The sequence below is a fragment of the Papaver somniferum genome, chromosome 3 (genome assembly GCF_003573695.1).
Source record: "Papaver somniferum cultivar HN1 chromosome 3, ASM357369v1, whole genome shotgun sequence".
NCBI classification, from domain to species: domain Eukaryota; kingdom Viridiplantae; phylum Streptophyta; class Magnoliopsida; order Ranunculales; family Papaveraceae; genus Papaver; species Papaver somniferum.
The window spans coordinates 168,656,301-168,677,614 of NC_039360.1; the positions used below are offsets into that span (position 1 = coordinate 168,656,301).

General features: G+C 36.2%; 3 protein-coding genes across 3 annotated transcripts; 2 read left to right on the top strand and 1 right to left on the bottom strand.

The window, feature by feature from the left end:
* Positions 1-14,286: 14,286 nt before the first annotated feature.
* LOC113360322 (protein NRT1/ PTR FAMILY 5.10-like) lies at positions 14,287-16,409 on the top strand. Its single transcript, XM_026603842.1, has 3 exons — positions 14,287-14,718; positions 14,842-15,413; positions 15,518-16,409. The coding sequence occupies exons 1-3, from the start codon at positions 14,287-14,289 to the stop codon at positions 16,296-16,298; spliced, it is 1,785 nt and encodes a 594-aa protein (XP_026459627.1). The 3' UTR covers positions 16,299-16,409.
* Positions 16,410-16,539: 130 nt separating this feature from the next.
* Positions 16,540-19,039, top strand: LOC113357970. The gene is made up of 7 exons (XM_026601459.1): positions 16,540-16,839; positions 16,938-17,037; positions 17,344-17,439; positions 17,532-17,584; positions 18,136-18,184; positions 18,583-18,630; positions 18,742-19,039. The coding sequence occupies exons 1-7, from the start codon at positions 16,571-16,573 to the stop codon at positions 18,817-18,819; spliced, it is 693 nt and encodes a 230-aa protein (XP_026457244.1). The 5' UTR covers positions 16,540-16,570; the 3' UTR covers positions 18,820-19,039.
* Positions 19,040-19,376: 337 nt separating this feature from the next.
* On the bottom strand, positions 19,377-21,268 carry LOC113361881 (11S globulin subunit beta-like). The gene is made up of 4 exons (XM_026604967.1): positions 20,922-21,268; positions 20,564-20,826; positions 19,999-20,460; positions 19,377-19,911 (listed from the first exon to the last, which is right to left on the bottom strand). The coding sequence occupies exons 1-4, from the start codon at positions 21,256-21,258 to the stop codon at positions 19,510-19,512; spliced, it is 1,464 nt and encodes a 487-aa protein (XP_026460752.1). The 5' UTR covers positions 21,259-21,268; the 3' UTR covers positions 19,377-19,509.
* Between the last annotated feature and the right edge of the window lie 46 nt (positions 21,269-21,314).

The following is a 21,314-nucleotide window of genomic DNA, read 5'->3' on the forward strand; positions in this document are numbered from 1 at the left end:
TTGAGTTAGGAGCTACTGTTAACTTACTCCCATGTCATGTATGTTAGAGCATTGCTCGGTTGAACCCACCAATCGTTGGTATGTAAAGTTTGGTTGTCATAATTTAGTGAACCAAAACTCATTTAAAGAGTCACTTGATTGTTTACTAGAGTCAACTTCGTATAGGTTAGCTAGAAAGTTATTAGAATATGAGGCTTACAAGTATTACTCGAAGACTTGAAGAATGCGAAGCAGTAAAGAGCTACATCGACGACATCATCCTTCCTCTTGAGGTTAGTAATATTTTGACTTGAAATATATCATTCCTAACGTATCTTTCAAGTCGTGCTATATTGAAAACATAACTGAGAAGCTGTGAATGATTATACTCTAGTTAGACGTAGTATTAAGAAATTATAATACGAAGTATAACACCTATCTTTTGAACTTCGTATATAAGACATCGACATAATCGTATGAATGTTATTGTGATTACGTATAAACTTGTTTTGTGAATCGAAATGGAAATCGCTAGGCTTATTGGTATTGTTATTCATTGCAAATATTTGGATTACCAATATGTATGTTTAGTATAACCGCTCATAACTTGTTTATGTATCTTGGTAAAACTATTCACAATGCCTGACTTATGTATCAATATGACTTTTATTAGTGAAACCAATCTTAAGTAATCACCTGAGATGGTATGATCGATATTTGTAATTGGTGTGATCATTCCTAGTCATTGGGTAACCGATCCTAGAACTTGGTGGGAATAATCATAAGATGTGTAATAGATACTTATAATAGGTTACCAAGTTTTAGTAATTGGTGTAACCGATCCTATAACTTGTGCAACTGATCACAAGTAAGTACCATAAATAGTGGTAACCGATCCTGGTACTTAGTTATCCATTTTATGGAAACTAATGTAACCGATCCTAGTAGCCACTTGGAGGTAGAACCGAACTTTGTATTTGGTAGAACCGTTAAACCCATGAATGGTGATTGAATGTTTTTGATCAATCACATAGTTCTTGGAAATCAGATGAACCAATTCTAAACTCGTTTGGAAGTGTGGCAAATCGGTTCCAAGATTGTAAATATGAAAAAAGATTTACAAAGTAAAGATGTCGACATACTCTGAACATGTGCAGTAATTCTTATCTATTATTGTTCAAAGATATTCTTTAATAACTAAAGGAGAATCCCAGATCGAAATAATTTGAGAATCTTTTAATTAAGGTTTTTAATTTTATATGCTTTTAATTTCCAGCAATTAAATGCATATCTTTAGAAAATAAAAATTAGTAATGTGCATTTACTAATTGCAGATTTTCTACTGAGATTTCGGTCAATATTTGGACAGCGCATTTCCAGGAATTATGAAAACTGATTTTGGATTTATTGCATATCTTTGAGAATATTCGGTTTTGGAGATTCCTTGGTGTCCAAAATTCCTTGGTCTATAAATATTGAAGTTTGCATTACGAGCAAACTAATCCTCAGAGCCAGCAAAACTACCTAGTTGTGTTATTACTGGTGGAGCCATCTATTCGGAGAGGAAAGCACCCTAATTAGGCGAAATCTCTTGCGACCGCTTGTTTTAAAAACTTCTTGGGATTGAGAAGCTCTACGAGTACCGTTGGTGGGAAACTAGATAATTGTAGTTTGTTATTAGTTTTCAATTGATTTGATTGACTAATGGTTGTTGAACTTTGATTGCACCTAGTTTGTTTATGCTTGAGAATGTTCTCTTCTGATATAAGATTCACTCAAACTAGATCGAAGTTTCGAAGAGGATCTTTATACTGTTTGTAGATCTAAAAACGTCTTATGATAATCCATCGTTAACAGACTCCGTTCTACGTGTGATTGATCACTAGAGATTCAAGTTGTTTGTGTGCATGTGTTTATTGAAGATCTCAGAAGATTTGAAGACAAAGAAGATTTCTTATTTGTCTTCATAATCTTTGGTGTGCACAAAACTTGATCGGCTGGGGATCCAACTATAATCGGTTTATCTTTTGATAGATTGGATTGATTAGTTGTGTAGATCGGTGTCAATACATTTCTTTGTGATTCATAGTATTGATTTCATAGTCTAAACAATTACTTTGGTATTTGTTAAATAGATTGATATAGAACCCGATAAAGGAGTTTATTAGTTAAACGTAAGAGCCTTTTGTCAAACTCATATCACGTTGTTTGAAAAAAGTTGTTACCGAACAGATTTGTTGTTCCTTTACTGTTTGCAATACGAACCAAAGGAATTGTTCCCAGTGCGTGACTTATTGCAAGTTGGAGGCGCAGGGATACTGAGGGAACTAGGTGAACTATAGGTTTAGTTTCTTGGTCTCAACTATAAGAAGTTGGTATAGATTTTGTATAGCTGCTTAATTCTGAGAGTATTCAATCGTGGACAAGGTCCCGAGGTTTTTCTGCATTTGCGGTTTTCTCGTTAACAAAATCTTGTTGTGTCTTTTACTTTTCTATTTTCGCAATTATAATTGATTTATTATAATTAGAAGTAAAATATACAAACGTTAATTCCTCATTACTTGATAGCAATCCTATAGTGTTTGGTTAAGTCCGAACCTATTATCAAGTAATCATACTTCGTTGTTTTGTTGTCTCGATCTTGTATCCATAGTCAATCACACAAGTTATCTTGTTGTCGTATTGTCTCGATCTCGTATCAATAGACGATCACACGAAGTGTGAACCGATTCGTTGTATTGTCTCGACTCAGTCCATAGACAATCACTTTGGGAGAAAGTACTTATAGGTGGAAAAGTTTTAGATTGAGGTATATTTGGGTACCCTCGTCTTTTCAATGTATACAACCAGCTAGGTCTTGGTAAGTTGAAGCCGACTAAAATGACCCTACAACTAGATGGTAGGTCTGTCAAAGTACCTTGTGGTGTTGTAGAGGATGGTTTGATTGAGGTTGATAAGTTTATTTATCCAGTGGATTTCGTTGTTCTAGATACTCATCCGGTTCAGGATACCAGTGCTCAAATACCAGTGATTTTAGGTCGCCTATTTTTAGCCACAGCTAACGCCGTCATCAACTGTAGGACCGGACTTATGAACATATATTCTTTGGCAATATGATCACTGAACTAAATGTATTTAATGTTACTAGACAACCTTCTGATGATTTAGAGGAAGTGAATATGATTAGCACTTTATTTCAGGATCTAGTTCACGATAATTGGGACGACACTTTATTTGGTGATTCTTTAGATGAATTTAATGAGACAATTCTCTTAGGTCAGATAGATGACCAAACTTTGGAACTAGGAGAAGCTCTCGAATATTTTAAATACTCTACAAACCCGTAAATTCATACAATAGTGTTAGGCCTTTCTGACAGCAATGACGACCCTAAGTTTTGGGGTAGAGAATTAGAAGAAGCTTCTGAGTATTTTAAAGACTCTGAGGATCCGGAAATTCAAGCCGTAGTTAAAGATCTTACGAAGATTATTGATTGCCCTAAGTTTGGGGGTAGTGATCTGTCAAGTATCCCCATTAGAAGTCCCTAACTTGGGACTCGAGCTTTATACGTCTGAGGTATTACTTAAATCTATTAAGACTCCACAAGAAGTCATATAAACTTAATGATAAAAAAAAAATTTGAAAGAAAACATGTGAAAAAATCAAAGTGTAAACAAACTCACAAAACAAAATCTAATACTTGGATATAACTTTGAAGCTACCATAAATTATAGGAGAAAAAGTTACAGAAAACCAATGACAAATTAATTATTAATCAACAAAACTAATAATCAACAAAACTAAGATGACTTTATGAAGACTTATGAAGGACTTGAATTTCCCTTATAAGAAAGCACTTGTAATGGTTTATGATTAGTCTAGATTTACATAGAAATTTAAACGAGAAAAATAATCGGACTCGTACCCATGCAAATAATTTTGTAATTAATTAACCTAATAAGAAAAATCCATAAATAATGCCATCAATTGAAGTCAACCAATTTTTATTCATTTTTTTTTGCTGGAAGAAAGAAGATTGAATCTTGGGTTCCTCAGTTATTTATACAGTAAAGAACTAGTTTCAAATTGTTAAATTCAAACATTCAAATAAGAGAATGGGCTACTTAAATTTCAATTGAGAATACCTCTTGGGAACTGTTAGTTAACTGAGCCATCTCTCAAATCGACAGTACCGGACGGATATAATAAAGCAATCACGAAGTTCAAATAAACAAGATATGGCGTAAGAACCGAAAACACAGGGATACCAAGTACACCACCAACTTTTTCATTCGGCAACCTGTATGGAAAAAATTTAATACAATTGCAATTAGAGCAACTGAATGATCCTTGAGAATATGTATATATAATTTGTATCTCTAACATCTTCTCAATCAGTATGTATATAGACAAGAGTCCGTGAACCTGATTGTTAAGAAGAGTATTTGACGATCTCAAAAATAAATATTCAAGATCAGTCTAGTCGTATCCAAATAATCCAATCGGAATTCTGCCAAGTAATTAAACTTGTTATCTATCTTTAAAGATACGAATTCTACTAGAAACTAGTCTTCTAATATATTATAATTAAGAAAATGTATATACTTAGATTGAATGTTATTGAGATTATTAGTCTCACATGGTTGGGTTACTTAAGATCATGCAGTTTATAATCTATTAGGGCCTCTCCACTCATTGCCAATTGGTTTTGAGTTGGATGCCCACAGACTTTAATATGGTATCAGAGAAGGCTATTTGTGTCGAGTCAGTTGACCGCACCTTTACTCCGCGTCACCCGATTTAATTGTCCACGTGTTTGTAAGACCCGCCGAGGCTACATGTGAGGGGGCGTGTTGAGATTATTAGTCCCACATGGTTGGGTTATTTAAGATCCTGCGGTTTATAATCTATTAGGGCCTCTCCACTCATTGCCAATTGGTTTTGAGTTGGATGCCCGCAGACTTTAATAAAGCCAAACTTGTGTAAATCCAATTATAAAGATAAACAATAGAATGTGAGAAAGGAAAAACACAAGATACCAGAAGTTTTGTTAACGAGGAAAACACAGTAGCAGAAAAACCTCGGAACCTCTTCCAGATTTTAATACCAAACTGTATTAAGCCGCTACAGACACTATTATATTATCAGACTTCAGACTGGAATGTAGTTGAAACCGAATCGACCCCCCAAGCGATTCAGCTACAATATCCCTCCTTACGTGTCTTGAACCTTACAAGGCTCTACGCAGTTGATTCCCTAAGATCACGTTCTTTACAGCCTAAGAATTGCTTCAACCTAAGTGAATACTTTTGATACCAATCTGCCTCTAACAGATAAGCCTATTTGATTTCCATTTAGATTAAGGATCAATGTGAGATAATATGTTTGCAATAGATAAAGCTATCAAACCTCACAAATCCGGAATTTATGACTCCCGAAGAGCATGCTAGATTCTTAACCACCTCTCAAGAATAATCTTCAAAACATCAATTAAGATCAGTTTTCAGATATCTATCTTGAGGAATCACAAAATCTGAGATGAAGAGAACTTTGCGAGTATTAGCTACCTTGCCCAAAATATATTACGAAAACCTCGATAACAGAAAAAAAAAATATATCAGGATACACGAACTATCAAGGTAAAGATGGCCAAATCTGGATTTACGAATCCCAAAGCGAATTCTTTTAGTCGTAGACCTAATTATGTTTCTCAGAGGAAATCTAGGTCTAAAGGACAACTCTAGAATCAAATAGGGCGAAAAGTGTCAGGGATTGATTTTCCCAGTTGAAAGAGCATCTCTATTTATAGATTATCAAGGACCAGGGGTTGCTTAGAATTCAAGCTAAGATAACTTGAGAATCAAGCAAATACTTTAGGTCTTGAAAATACAATAAAAGAATATACACTAGGAACCGGTTCCGGAACCATGTATATTGATTGTTCAGTTTAGCAAGTACGCCAAAGAACTAAAGCAATTTGATATTAATTTAAACACATTTAAGTGTTTGAGTGATCAATAAAATCTTAGAAGTGTTTGAGAGAGTTCTAGCAATGATAAACTTATTTAAAAAAATAAGTCTGTGAGCATTTTCTAAAATCTTAAACTGAGACGGTTGGTACAAAGGTTCCTGAACCGTTAGGCTTGTTGACGAGTCAGGGTGCAACGTTTCATGAACCGGGTTCTCCAACCCTGCAAGACTACCGAATTCAGTTGACCACGGTTCGTGAACCGGGTTCGTAAAATACTAGTGTTTAATACCAATTTTCAAATTTCAGTTCACAACGGTTCATGACCTTCAGTTGTACAGTAAGGACATGTTCGGCTGAGGGGGTTCTGGAGCACTTCAGATTTCGGCTGAGAGACATACTTATGACGTTCCTGAAGAATCATTAATGGGTTTCTCATCAGTGAGATAAAAATTCATTACATCCTCAAAATATTTCGATGATAGATCTTCAAAAACCTTGTCAAGATTGATGAAGGCATCACTTCTATCATCAAGATTAGCTGTTTCATCTAGATTTGCTAGAATAGAACATTTCTCTTCTTTTGAGTCACAATGATCAGTAGTTTCATCAAGACCCTTGTTGCTAGGGTATTTCCTTCGATTTGGACACTGAAAATGCGGGGGTCTAACAACCACACCCAACAATTTTTTTGGCAATATGAGAGGACTTACTCCAATATACTTTCTAGAGAATCAACTAGACAGTCAGACTCAATATATAGTAAAGTATATCAAAGAGCTTAATATCTCAAACTCTTAATTCAATCCGCAATCAGCAAATAGAAATCTGCAATCCCGATTGAATATAAGAGGAGTTACTTGAACGGTACCAAAGACCAATATTCAAGTGTCAATCAATGTAAATCAACAACCAAAGGTTGGATATTCTAATTGATTGATCTTAACGCACACCCTATAATATTTCAATTATATAACAAAATTTAATGCGGAAAAGAAATAACACAGACACCAGAATTTTGTTAACGAGGAAACCGCAAATGCAGAAAAACTCCGGGACCTAGTCCAGATTGAAACCACACTGTATTAAGCCGCTACAGACTTTAGACTACGACTAATTAACTTCGGACTGGACTGTAGTTGAACCCTAATCAATCTCACACTGATTCAATGTACAGTTGCGTTCCTTACATCTCTGATCCCAGCAGGATACTACGCACTTGATTCCCTTAATTGATCTCACCCACAACCAAGAGTTGCTAGGACTCAAAGTCGAAGACTTTGATAAACAAATCTGTCTCACACAGAAAAGTCTATATATTGATTAAATTTGTCTCTCACAGAAATACCCAAGAGTTTTTGTTTTGTCTTTTGATAAATCAAGGTGAACAGGAACCAATTGATAAACCAGAGTCATATTCTCGAAGAACAACCTAGTATTATCAATCACCTCACAGTAATCTTAATCGACTAGCGAAACAAGATATTGTGGAATCATAAACGATGAGAGAATATGTTTGTGATTACTTTTATCTTGCCTATCGAAGAAATTGATCTCGAGTCAATTATTTCAATTGTACTCAATACGATATATTCGGGAAAGATCAGAACACGCAACTACAAAGAAAATAGTTGGGTCTGGCTTAACAATCCCAATGAAGTCTTTGAAGTCCTTAACCTATAGGGTCCCGATAGAAACCTAAGGTTAAAAGAAAATCGAATCTAGTTTATGCAACTAGTAACACACAGGGGGTGTGGGTATTAGGTTTCCCATTTGCTAGAGTTCTCCTTTATATTGTTTTCAAATCAGGGTCGTTTGCAATCCAAGTTACCTTAGTAACAAAGAATTCAATATTCACCGTTAGATGAAAAACCTGATTCAACCAAGCTAATATCTTTCAACCGTTAGATCGAACTTAGCTTGTTACACACAAATGAAATGTACCCTCATTTAGGTTTATGTAACCGTACCTAAACGTGTACACCATGTTGGTTCACAAATAGTTAACCGAGGTTATCCATATGATTACTCTCATATCAACCTTATTCATCTTAACCATAACTAGTTCAAATGACTCAAATGAAACTAGTTAAGGAGTTGTTCAATTGCTATATTCTCATAGAATTATACAAGAACACAATTGAAGCAAAATCGGTTTGATTCACTTGAATCAATCATGAACATTATAGCCACGGTTTGCAAAGATTGCATTCCTTATTATATAAATGTTTATGTTCATGTTTAAAAGCGATTTTAGAACTTTAACCTTCAAGTATGCAAACGGGTACGCATACTTGAAATACCCAGACTAAGATTGAGTTACGCCAGTACGAAAACGGGTACGCAAACTTCAAATCCCATCAGAAATTTTCAGACATGAACCAGTACGCCAGTACACAAACGGGTACGCATACTTAGGTTCCCGGATTTCTCAAACCAATAGGTACTCAAACGGGTGTGCATACTATGGTTCTCGGACATGGATTACATATATGCAAGAGTGCACAACATGACATATCCAATAATGGTTAAGTGTTCTAAACTCTTATTTCAATAACTCAAAACTTTCTTAGAGGATGACAATAGCCGTTTTCACATACTATTAGCATCAAAGCAATTTTCAAGTTATTGAAATAATCATTCCGAAATATTCCAAGACAACACCAAATGATTGTATCACACAAACTATGTAAGATGTTACTCGAAAATTTTCACATGATATAAGATGAACTTGGCCGAAGCGAAAGCTTGCCAACACATATTTCGAGAAATATGTACGCGAGTTAAACTCAGCTCGAAATATCAAATGTGTATATAGAAAACTATATCGTAATACGACTTATGTCTCAATATAGGAGATATAGTAGAAATAGACTTTCCAAGTGATAGATGAGTTTAAGTCTCCACATACTTTTTGTCGATGAAGTTCCACAAGCTCCCCTTAGTAGTTCTTCGTCTTCAAATGATGAACGTCGTAGTTCGAGACATCTATAAATAGGCTAAAAATCAAGACTTATAGCTTTGATCACTAACATTGACAAACATGCTTGAGATAGCAACGCATGCGAGTTCGACCGAGCAGTGCTCTAACAGACACTCATTAGCAAAGTGATCGAAACCTCTATAATTGAAGCACTGTGGCTTATCCTCATCATCGCTTTCGTCATCCACTTTTTAGAGGCAACACGATCATGTGGTTTTCCGATGATGATGTACGTTCTCTTGAGAATCGTTTATTTCTCTTCTTCAGAAGATCTCTAAACTGTCTTGTAATAAGAGAAACCGAATTTTCAAGATCTTCATCTGATAATTCATGAAAAATATCTTTCTCAAAGCCGCCAACAATGTCACTTTTCTCAAGTACATTAGTGTTTTTAAGTTCTTTGAATGCAGTATTTTTATCATCTTTAGCTTGCTGCTCATGGTCAAAGATCTTTAACTTTCCAACAAAGGTGCTCCTGAAAAGTGTAGTAAGATCGTTTCCTTCAGTGATGACGTGTTTCTTAGACTCATAACGAAATGGCAAAGTTCTAAGAATTTTCATCACAATATCTCGTTCAAGAATAGTCTTTACTAATGAATGACAAGCGTAGACTATTTCCGAAATTTTTGATTAAATTGCTCAAACGAATCCTCATCAGTCATACTAAGGTTTTCTAAGTCAGAAGTTATGTTTTGGAGTCGTGCTTTCTTTTCTACAGAATTCCCTTCAAATACGGTTTCTAAGATATCTCAAGCATCTTTCTGAGCTTATGGCGTGGAAAATAACATTAAGTCCATCAAAGTTGTGCTAAGCAGCACTGATTTCAATCTCGCTATATGTTTCTACGCCTTTAGGAACAAAATTAGATCCTTTTATGACTATTCGAGTATTGTATCCTCTTACAATAACAACCCATGTCTGAAAGTCACGAGCTTGTAAGAAGGAACGGATAGCAGCTTTCCACCATAATTAATTTGTGCCATCGAAGGATGGTGGTACGTTAATAGATATTGCACTCCTATCTATAATACAGATCACTTCAAAAACAAACTTATTAGGTCTAACAATATTTGCCTGCTCTGATACCAATTGAAAACGTAGGGGTACCAAGTACACCACCAATCTTCTTCGTTCGGAAAACTGTATGGGAAAAACTTAATACAATTGCAAGTAGATAAACTAAATGATGCTTAACAATATGTATATATAGAGTTTATATCTCTAACCTCTTATTAATTAGTTAGTTATTGATCTGACTTATTGAAGTATCGAATTCAATTCTAGAGTCCGGGATAGACGAAACATTCAATATCTCATGTTTCACTAGTTTGATTCTTTTATCCTCATTCGGGTTTTCAATTAACGAACTTCAGTGAGTTTCACCACTTCTCAATCAGTATGTATATAGAGTTTATATCCTCTTCTCTAATCTCTAACCTCTTCTCTAATCTCTAACCTCTAACCTCTTCTCTAATCTCTAACCTCTTCTCAATCAATATGTATATAGAGTTTATATATTGAAAATAAAATAAGAAACCAAGATGCCAACAAAAACAACAAAAAAAACAGGAAAGAAGCTAAAAATATATTTAAGGAATTCAAAAATTCCCTTGAGGTTGTGATTGTACAGATTGTTTGAGAAAGTCAAAATTCCCCTTCAGGTTGTAATTGTACAAGTTGTTTGAGATAGTCGGAATTTTCTTTCACGTTGTATTGAGTAGTGATTTTGGGTTGTAGTTGTACAAGTTTTTTTAGGTTGTGATTTGAGTCGTAATTAGTTTTGAGTTGTTTAGGTTATAATTTTGAGTTGAAATTGAAGTTATAGTAGGAACTGTTGTTGTTGATTTTGATTTATAGTTTGAAGTTGTACGTAGTGATATTGTTGTAAAGGTTGTGTTGGTTGTAAATGGTGTAGTAGCATGGGAAGAAGAAGAATAAACTCCATCAATGGAGATTTAAAGTTACAGGATCAAAAATACGGAGAAGTTAGAATTTACTTACTGGTATCTGAGGCCATGTAAGATCTGAGATAGATTTATTTCATTCAAATAAAGAAAAACGTAACATGACAAGATTTTTATATAACACAAACTATTATGACACATTCAATAATGAGAAGGAGAGACTTGATATGTTTTTTACAAGTACACCGACAATTACTGCTAGAAATAATCCAATTGTAAGCTAGATGTCATGACTCAGCGCATGATTAACACATATAGGACTATGATAAGTTGGTGATGATATGTCTAACAAACAATCATATGCTCTAACATTTATGGATTTACTGCAGGGTCCAAACTCAAGATTCTTGGACTTTAAATCACAGATGATCTCAGAACTCACCTTATCAACCACGTCCACCTCATCCAGTTGAATCATGAGTCATTCTTAATGAGGCACACATGGAAGGTAGAAACTATTCAATTCGGAAATCTCAAGGGAGTTTTCCGCGCGTTTTACTTCATTTGATCTCTCAAAGAGAAGAAAAACAAAGAAGATACATGTACTTGTGCATTTGACTAAATTGTGCAAAAGAGGAGATTAACCATATGTATGAAATTTTGAGAGTTGTGATTATATAAATTGGGTATATTGCACAAATCCAGTAAGAAGGTCACTTTAGAACACATGAATGTGGTATTGCCGAAAAGGATTTTCATATGCATCTGCTCAGTTCTGATGGATTATTGATTGTGAAATTTTAATACATGCAGTTCGAGGTGTAAACCGTGCCGACCTAGCGAATCCCAGTCCAAGCCATATGTGTAACATCCTATGTGTCATGTTGAGTTGTGCAGGGGATTAAGGTGGGTCGTGCTGTGTCGTACTAGACGGCATACTATGATGTGCCTGAAAAGTAAACATGATGTGTCGTGTTGTGCTTGAACACTTATTTTATGTTTTTCAAAGAAAATATCTTCCAAATATTTAGGTATTATATGAGTTGTTATAAAAATAAGTCAGCATAAAGAAGATAAAATGTCGCAAATCGGCTAGAACAAGACTCTTTTGTGAAATATACACGAACAGTAACGTATTATGCCATGTTGTGTAGTGTTTTAGCATGTTATGACGTGCTTTCTTAACGTATTGTGTTGCGATACCCCGTGCTTATACGTGCCTCGTGTTGTGCCACGTATTCCAATTAGTCTGACCCAGCAGAACCCATGAAACCAGCATGTTGCGCCATGCTGGGTTAAGTTACGTACTGAGTTGAGTTGGGCTAAAATTTTAGCATACTATGCTGGGCTGGGCTCGTGCTGGCATGGCCTATTTTACACGGAAGTTTATGTTACGACTTTGTAACTCTATCCATCATCTTTAAAAACCTGTTTTGAGGCATACTCAATTTTTTTGAGGCATACTCATTCATTATACCATCTAGGATGGGTTTATAAGGGGTGTCTAAAAGAAGTGCAATTATCTATATACCCTTAAACAATTTAAATTACTAGAGTGCCCTTATCCTCAAAAACCTAAAATCAAAAATCAAAATAAACTTTAAACTTAAACATCTTGGACTCCAATTCAATTAAGAAATTGATCAAGTAAAGCAAACACGAATCGAAGTGAGCGATGTTGAGTGTGAAATCCAAATCTCAATTGCTCTTAGATGTATTTTAGAATGTATGTGTAACAAACCCATCTTGTTTTTGATTGATTTTATTTTGTTTGATCGATAGAATATGATTTCAAAGATGAAAATAGGGTTTTCAGAAGATCAGTTCGGCTGATCTTGGAGTATCAATTTTGAGCCGAACCTAATGTATGATTTAGAGAAACACTATGTTCGGCTAATGCGACTTTGCTAGATTTTGTTCGAATTAGACAAACCTAAATTCGTCAGTTACAGAGTGAAGTTCGGCTGATAACTTTTCAGCCGAACCTCAGTTTTTAGAAAATATACCTAGGTTCAGCTGATAACTTGTCATCCGAACCTAGGTATATTTTCAAAAAACTGAGGTTCGGCTGAAAAGTTATCAGCCGAACTGTTCTTCTGGTCAATAGATCTGGGTTTTAAAAATTCAATTTTTTGACAGATTCAACTTATATAAAAAAATAAACCTCGTATAGAAGTCTACCTCTGATTTGAATCACACATTTTGGTCACTTCTAATCACTAAAATCTCAAAATTCAAAATCCAAGTTTTTTTTTCATTTCTTCTTCTTCTTCCTCTCAAGAACCCCAACTCTCTCACATAAATTTGATTTTCTATTAATTCACCATTAATAATTTAATTTTTAATCAATCCTTAAAATCCCTAGCTAATCAAATCTAATCATAATCATTAATACTAATTATATAAGGATAATTATGCCATTATCAAAAAGGATGGATAAGGGGTGATGCTGTTTTTTATTTAGTGACACTATGTTGGCATTATTTAGTATGCCTCAAAAAAGTTAGTTTCCATCTTTATGGAAAAGAACCGTCTATTGGACCTTACAATAAACTTCATGACACACCTTCTGTTACTCATTTCAATATTTGGACACAGGCATGAAACAAGATAATAGGAAATTAGGAACGGCACAATAACTTCATCTTTGACAATGGTAATCGAGATGTCTAATCACAAACTCAAATTGCCACTGTTTAGGAGTTCTCTTCTCATTAGCCAATAATCATTTTCCGTTTCTTTGATGCTATTAAGAGCAAGTTTTATGGTGGAATCCATCTATCTTTCATCTTCCACGCCACCTCAGCACTTGGAACTGTGGATGGAAGCGCAAGTGTAATGGTGGAATAGTAGAAACGCTATTCTTAATGGAGCTAAAAAACGCAATTAAGAATGGAATTTTTTTTCAGCCGTTAGATTTCAACAACTCATTTTAAATCTACGGATAAAAAAAACACAATTCTTAATGGCGTTTTTTTAGCGCCAATCTTATTTGCGTTTAGCGCTATTCTTATTGGCGTTTAGATGGATTCCACGAACCCTTCCACCAAATCATGGAATTCTCCTTAAATTTTTTGTGGAAAGCCCGAACTTGGAAACTACTAGACTTGACATTTCATGGTTTTTCCACACTTGGAATAGATTGGATTCCACCATAAGACTTGCTCTAAATAAATCTTAGTTGGTTGCCACTTGATATAAAATATCAGAATAACACCCTAATCAGACATGAGCAAATTATTTTTATCAACTAAACTACAAACACCAACAAGCTTATATGGGTCTTGAACAAGGACAAGGACAAGAACAATGATGTAATTGGGCACTAACCCCGCTTCTAAATTATAAACAAACAAAAACAATTTTATTGGGTCATAGGAATCAAATTTGATGCAAATAATATAGTTCATATTTAAATATGTATATGTTTCAACTGAGAGAGAGAGAAAGAGATGGGTCTTAATGGAGGAAGTGAAAATCAAGAACATGGTCAGTATGAATCTTTACTAGACCGGGGTGATCATAAAGATGGACTAGGAAGTCAGATTAGCAGTAGCATATGTGTAGTTGAAGGTGTGGTGGATTACGGAGGAAACGAATTGGAAAGTAATAGAAGTTCACATAAGGTTGGTATTGGTGGATGGAGATCGGCATGGTTCATAATTGTAGCCGAGATATTAGAAACCATGGCTTACTATGGAATTGCTTCAAACTTGATCACTTATCTAACTGGTCCACTCCATCAATCAACAGCTATAGCTGCTTTCAACATCAATGTTTGGTCTGGTGTTGTTTGGATGCTTCCTCTGGTTACCGCCTTCATCGCTGACTCTTATCTTGGCCGATATCGTACCATATTGTTCTCTTCTCTTATCTATCTTATGGTACGTAACTTCTCTCTCTCTCCCCCCTAATAACCATATGGTATCTTGTGCTCCAATTCGGCTTCAGAATATGCTAGGATGCAACTTTGCCTAACAATACAATAACTTTTGTGATGTGCTCAGGGATTTGGATTGTTAACTCTATCAGTTGTGCTTCCTCCTGCACCTGTAAAGAATCCGACAGATTGCCTTAAGGACATAGGAACCAATGTCTCATGTGTTTCTAATTCTTTCCAAGTCATCCTCTTTTTCATTTCTTTGTACCTCATAGCAATTGGGAAGGCTGGATTTAAGCCATGTGCACAAGCATTTGGAGCTGACCAGTTTGATGTACGTAAACAAGAAGAATACACATCCAAAAGCTCGTTTTTCAATTGGTGGCTTTTCGGGATATGTGTTGGCAGTACTCTTTCTCGTTTGATCTTTATATATATTCAAGAAAACTTGAGTTGGAGTCTGGGTTTCGGTTTTCCTGCCGTTTCCATGGCCGTATCACTCGTTGTTTTCTTGCTTGGAACCAGAACTTATACTTTTAGTGTTAAAGTGGTCAAGGAAAACCCGTTATTAAGAATAGTTGAAGTCTATGTAGTTGCCGTAAAGAACTGGAAAACTGCCTCATCCTCAATTGCTCCGCAAGAGGAGGACTGGATCACAGTGTCCAATCATGGTAATCGTCTTCGAGCTCACCAGTTCAGGTAAGCAAATTTGTCTAAACACATCTCATAGAATTTCAAAGCAAATTTGTCTAAATATCAGCTAATGTACATATATCATTTGCATTTACTATAAACTTGCACAGGTTCTTGGACAAAGTGTTGATGAATAATATCGGCATCGATCAACTCGAAGATGCCAAAGGGGTCCTGCGTTTAGTACCAATATGGATTACACTTGTGATGTACGGAGTTGTGTCTTCTCAAACCCTGACCTTCTTCACTAAGCAAGGGCACACCATGGACAGATCAGTGGGGGGGATAAGCATCCAGATACCAGCTGCATCACTTTTAATCCTCCTCTCCTTGTCTGTTGTTCTTTTTATTCCCATTTACGATTGGTTTTGTGTTCCTTTAGCTCGATCTTTCACTGGCAAACCTAACGGCATAACGATGCTTCAGAGAATGGGTTGCGGGTTGTTTCTATCTATGATATCCATGTTGGTAGCTGCTGTAGTTGAGAAAGCAAGACTTCAAACTGCTCTTGATTTCGGACTAATCGACAATCCTAAAGAAACAATTCCTATGAGCGTGTGGTGGTTGGCTCCTCAGTACATATTGGTCGGTCTTTCCGAGGTTTTCACCATAGTTGGCATACAGGAATTCTTTTATGATCAAGTACCCGATGATATGAAGAGTATGGGCAGTTCCCTTAGCCTTTGCATATATGGTGTTGGGGAGTTTTTCAGTGGGTTTCTCATCTTTGCTATTGAGAAGGCAACTAAAGTTAGCGGTCATTCTAGTTGGTTTTCTGACAATCTAAATCGTGCACGTCTTGATTCTTTCTACTGGCTTCTTGCTGGACTTAGTGCACTAAACTTAGTAGCTTACATCTATTTTTCAAAATCTTATGTATATAAGAATTGAACTTCCACCGAGAGGATCAATAACTGCCTTTACATGTATTTTCTTTAAGTGTACTCATTGTACGTGTTCCTTGGTCTTTAAAGATGTCGAGAACATATCTTATTATCAGCATGTTGTAAATGTAATTGGTAACAAATTTCAGATGGAATTCATGTATATGGGCTTTATTGAGTATGGGCCTCCATTGAAAACCAGATGGTTAATATCATGTGACAGTCACTCGTTGCTCCTACAATATCATCTCTCTTACTTAATATCTCTCTCTTAGAGAAATGATGTTGTCTTCAGCAATCATGTCATTTACTTCAACTACCACAGTTTTACTTCATTGCTCAAACTCCTCAACTACTACCTCTACTTCAAAACTGAGTTCCTTGACTCCATTTTCAACTACCAGAAGAGTAAGAACTACTTCATCACTGAATCAGACATTCTTCAGAAACAACAAACTTTTATATGCTAATGGGGGAAATCGAAACCTTAACAGTATCAGAAGAAGAAGACCCATTTCTCCAATTTTCATGGAGTGGCAAGATTGCACGTAAAATTCCTTAATTCATTCATATTTGACTTGTTATCAAGTTTTGCCAATTTTGACTTTTATTTTGACTGTTTGACTTTGCATAACTGTTGATGCAGGGTTAAGATGGATATTGATGTTCCTGTCTCAACTGCGTATAATTGTTACTTGGATCGTGAAGCTATTCCCCGTTGGATGCCTTTCATATCAACTGTTAAGGTTTGTACCGGTATGCGGCTTTGAGTATGTTTCTTACAAGCTTAGGAGTAGAAAATGTGAGTCGTCTGTACAATGTATAGCTTAGAAGTATGGCCTGGAGGCCCTGAGCTATGAACATATACACTGTGTAGAAGCTTCAATAGTAGTTATTCACTGATACATGCAAAGTATAAAAGTTATGATCCTTCAGTACACAAAATATAGTTCGGCCAATGGAATTACTCTATTCCCGGTGTTCTTCTTAGCTTTGTTGTATGCATACATAAGCAAGTCTACTAAAATCTGATGCTCATTGATAGTTAACAGGTACTGGAAGATAAGCCTGATTTATCAAGGTGGTCATTGAAGTATAAGGCATTTGGTCAAGATATTGAGTTTTCTTGGCTTGCTCGCAATATGCAGGTCAGGGTTCATTCAACTTGAGGCTATCGTTTATTTGAGTATTGAAAGGCTCGGGATATTGTTTGGCTAAACGTACATGACTTTCCTTGCAGCCGATACCCAACCAAAAAATCCACTGGCGATCATTAGAAGGTCTACCTAACAGGTATGTGAGATCACTAGCAACAGTAGAGTGATAAGTGTCAGTTTGTCAGATTTTTATTTTTTTTAGGGAATTCGGTTAATTAAATTGTTTAGCCAAGTCTATCAAAAGGATTTTTTGTCGCTTACAAGGATTACCTTTACATTCTAACTACACAGTAAACATAGCTTTAAAGTTTAAAACCAAGTCTATCGATCTTCTATTGATTGAAGGTTAGTTCGTAAGCCTGTCAAAAGGATTTTTTGGCACACCCACAAGTTGCTCACAAGGACTACCTTTACATTTTAATTACGCAATAAACATACCTTTAAAACCAAGTCTATCAACCTTCCATTGATTGAAGGTTAGTTTGTAAGCCTGTCAAAAGGATTTTTTGGCACACCCACAGGTTGCTTACAGGCACTACCTTTAAAACCATGCTGATATCGGAACTCGGAACACAACTCTACATATCTATGTCCAAGCATAAAAAGTCAATGTGTGATGCTTCCTCATGTTTCCTGAATCATTTTTCTGTTAGTATTTGATAAGTTGTTCTCTTTTTCATATTACAGAGGAGTCGTACGATTTTTTCCAAAAAGTCCTACGTCGTGCACCGTAGAAGTGAGAATACTTTTCCTTTTTATTCCTGTTTTTCCCCTTATCAATATGGCTATCTGAGCATTGCTATTGTTGGTGTGAGATAAACTGCAGTTACTCTTACTTCCTGCCTAGTGTGAGGAAAATACTGATTAAAAGGTCTAAAGTCTAAGCTCGTAAAAGCACGAGATGGTCCTTGGTATGCTATAAAGAGATAGGTTCATAGATCTGGGTCTGATAAGAAAGATATCATAGAGAGGCCTTCCCTTTTTGGTTTCAATTTGTTGAGGCGGGAAAGTACTCATTGAAGTTGTCCTGTGCTGCCATTTGCTGTTTTCTTTTTCTGCTTTCATCTTTTGGTGATTGGAGCATATTATGGTCTTCCTTGTATAATTCCGTTGCTCTTTTTTTTTCTTTTCCAGCTGACAGTTTCTTACGAGATTCCTCAAATTCTGACTCCAGTATCATCAGTAAGTTTAATAAACCTCACCTGCAGATTATCCTGGTTGAATTGGGAGCATTAACTCCAATTTCATTCTCCATTCCATATTCTAATTCTTGTTGCTGTGCATTTTCTTCAGGCACTAAAGCCCCTTCTTGAAAATTTGCTTGTGCGTGGTTTGGAGAGGTTCACAAAGGTTGCAAAAACATACACATGATAATTCTCGTGCATCATTCCAAGTAACATTTCTGAAGCTCGATATTATTTATTGAGATCTTTATTACTTGGTCTCAATCTCTTTCTTTTGTAAATGATAACAATGATGACATACATGGCAGATTTCAAACAAGACAAAGCTTTTCTTTTTTTGTAAATGTATTGTCTTTGCTTGTTTACGAGCCAACATATATCAATCCATTACATGTTTACTGATTCCTGACAATATCTTACCCTTCTCTATAAATGTATTCACCTTTCCTAATCCCAAACTATTAGGATATCAAGTAGACAAAACGTTTAGGCTGAGAAAATTTGACTCCAATTTGTACATATTTTAGGATATTTGGTCATTAGTGCAATCTTGTTGCTTTACATATTTTAGGTCACATACTTACTACTCAAGCAGTAGTAATGTTCTACAATATTGATACCTGACAAGTCATTTTGTATCGTGTCTAGCAGATGAAATCATCTCATGGCGAATAAACCAGTAAAACAGATAGAGAAACATTACAATAGAAATTTTATTCATTATCAGTACTCTAAATAGCTGTTATAACATCATGCCTCATGCATGTAATTAAGCTGAACCAACTGCAGCCTTTTGAAGATCAGATTTATTAATACCAAGTTATCAACGCCATACCTAAACCCCTGGGAAATGATCTAATTCATGCATTATATATGCTTAAGCAGAAGCCCTAACCTGAGACTGAGACCTAGATCCGGGGCTAAGTATCATCATCTCTTCTTGTCTGTTATACTTCAATCTATTTGCTTCTTCCCTTGAGATCTGATAAGCATTCATCAATACATCTACTGGCATTGCTCTTAACACGGAAGTCTTACCGACTAATGGACTTGTCATTGCGTTGTCGTTAGTCTTGAATGATACCCATTCAAATCCTTCATTTCCAGCCTGTTTAACCACGACGAAGTTCTGAGGAACAACCAACATCTGTCCTTGGTTGAGTTGTCCGTTGAAGACTTGGCGACCTTGGTTACCCACAATCTGACACCTACAGCTTCCTCTGGTAACGTAGATCACGCTGTGGGCATTCAAGTTCCAGTGTGGCGCAAGTAGAGCATTCTGCATATAGAGCATCATGCATGTGTGAGACAAAAATTCTTTACTCTGGATTTCAGAAATTCAATCGTTAATGAATGACGTTGTTACCTGGTAAAGAACTCCTCTCTCAGCGCTCATTTGGAGGTAGTTAAGGATGGGTAACTTCTGACTGTTGAGAGAAGTGATTCTTCCAGCTTTTTCTGAGTAAACATCAGCTCTAGTTGGATTCGCTATGTTCTGCTTGAGCCTCATACTGCAAATAGTTTCCTCTAACCCGTTTGTGGTCCTGTGACGCTGTTCTTGTTGCTCTTCTTCTTCTCCTTGTTGTGGCCTGATAACTTGAAGCCCGCCTTCAACGAAAACGATGTTACCTCTCTGGTCATCTTGTCCTTGTAGTCTCCTTGCTGTCTCGGTGCTCACTCCAAAAGCCTCAGCCAAGGTTTCGACGTTGAAGCCATTGAAGATGTTGTTTTCTGGGATATCTTGCTGGCCTCGTAATTGTTGACGCTGTTGTTGTCGTTGTTGGTATGAGCTAATTTGTGTTTGCTGACTTCCAGCCAATTGAAATCTCTACACAGCATATAAATATACGTTTAGCATACATGATATATGTGTCAGATTTGAGTATGACATAATTCATCAGTAAGACAAGAGGATTGATCATTTCATGTACCCTGAGGTTGCGATCGAGCTGGTTAGCGTTACTGCTTGTGTCATGAAGGGAGACAGCAATAAGTGGGGTCTCTCCCTCGTTGTACAACCAATTGGTTACTCCAGCAGGCAAAGCCAAAATGTCTCCTTGTTGGACGCTACGGATCTTTTGATGTTGATCTCTGGCTCCCTGTTGCTGGCTTCTTCCTCTTAGTTGCACAGATTGTCGAATTGAGTGGAAAGTTTCAGGACAGCCAGGAATTAGAGCTCCAGACATACCCCTACCTGCATTAGTACATGCAATGCTGAGGGTGTTACTAATGCTGCTAGCAGAAATTGAAATGTGGAATTAGAAGTAATATTAGGGAACAGATCTAGACCTTGAACAATGTAGACAAGTCTAGGTGCATTAACAAAAAATGGCAAGAGAAGTCCTCTAGGCTGAAGAATATATCGAGCAGGAGCGACACCAGCACAGTCGAATTGTTCGTTATTCTGGTCCCAAAACTCTGTAACACCAGCTTCGGACTCAACACGGCGGTTAGGTTCTTGTGCATTGATGTTCTCAATTCGACACTGGCTTTGGCCTTGGTAATGGCGTGATTGTTGTTGTTGCTGGGTTTGCCATCCTCCTCCTTGCTGTTCTATCTGAGCTAAACAACCATTCAACACAAAAAGAAAGCAAAAACCAAGACAAACTAAAGATGAGGACTTCATCTTGAAATAGGCTAAGCTTAATTTGTTGTAGGGGTTTCAATAGTGAATGAGATGAA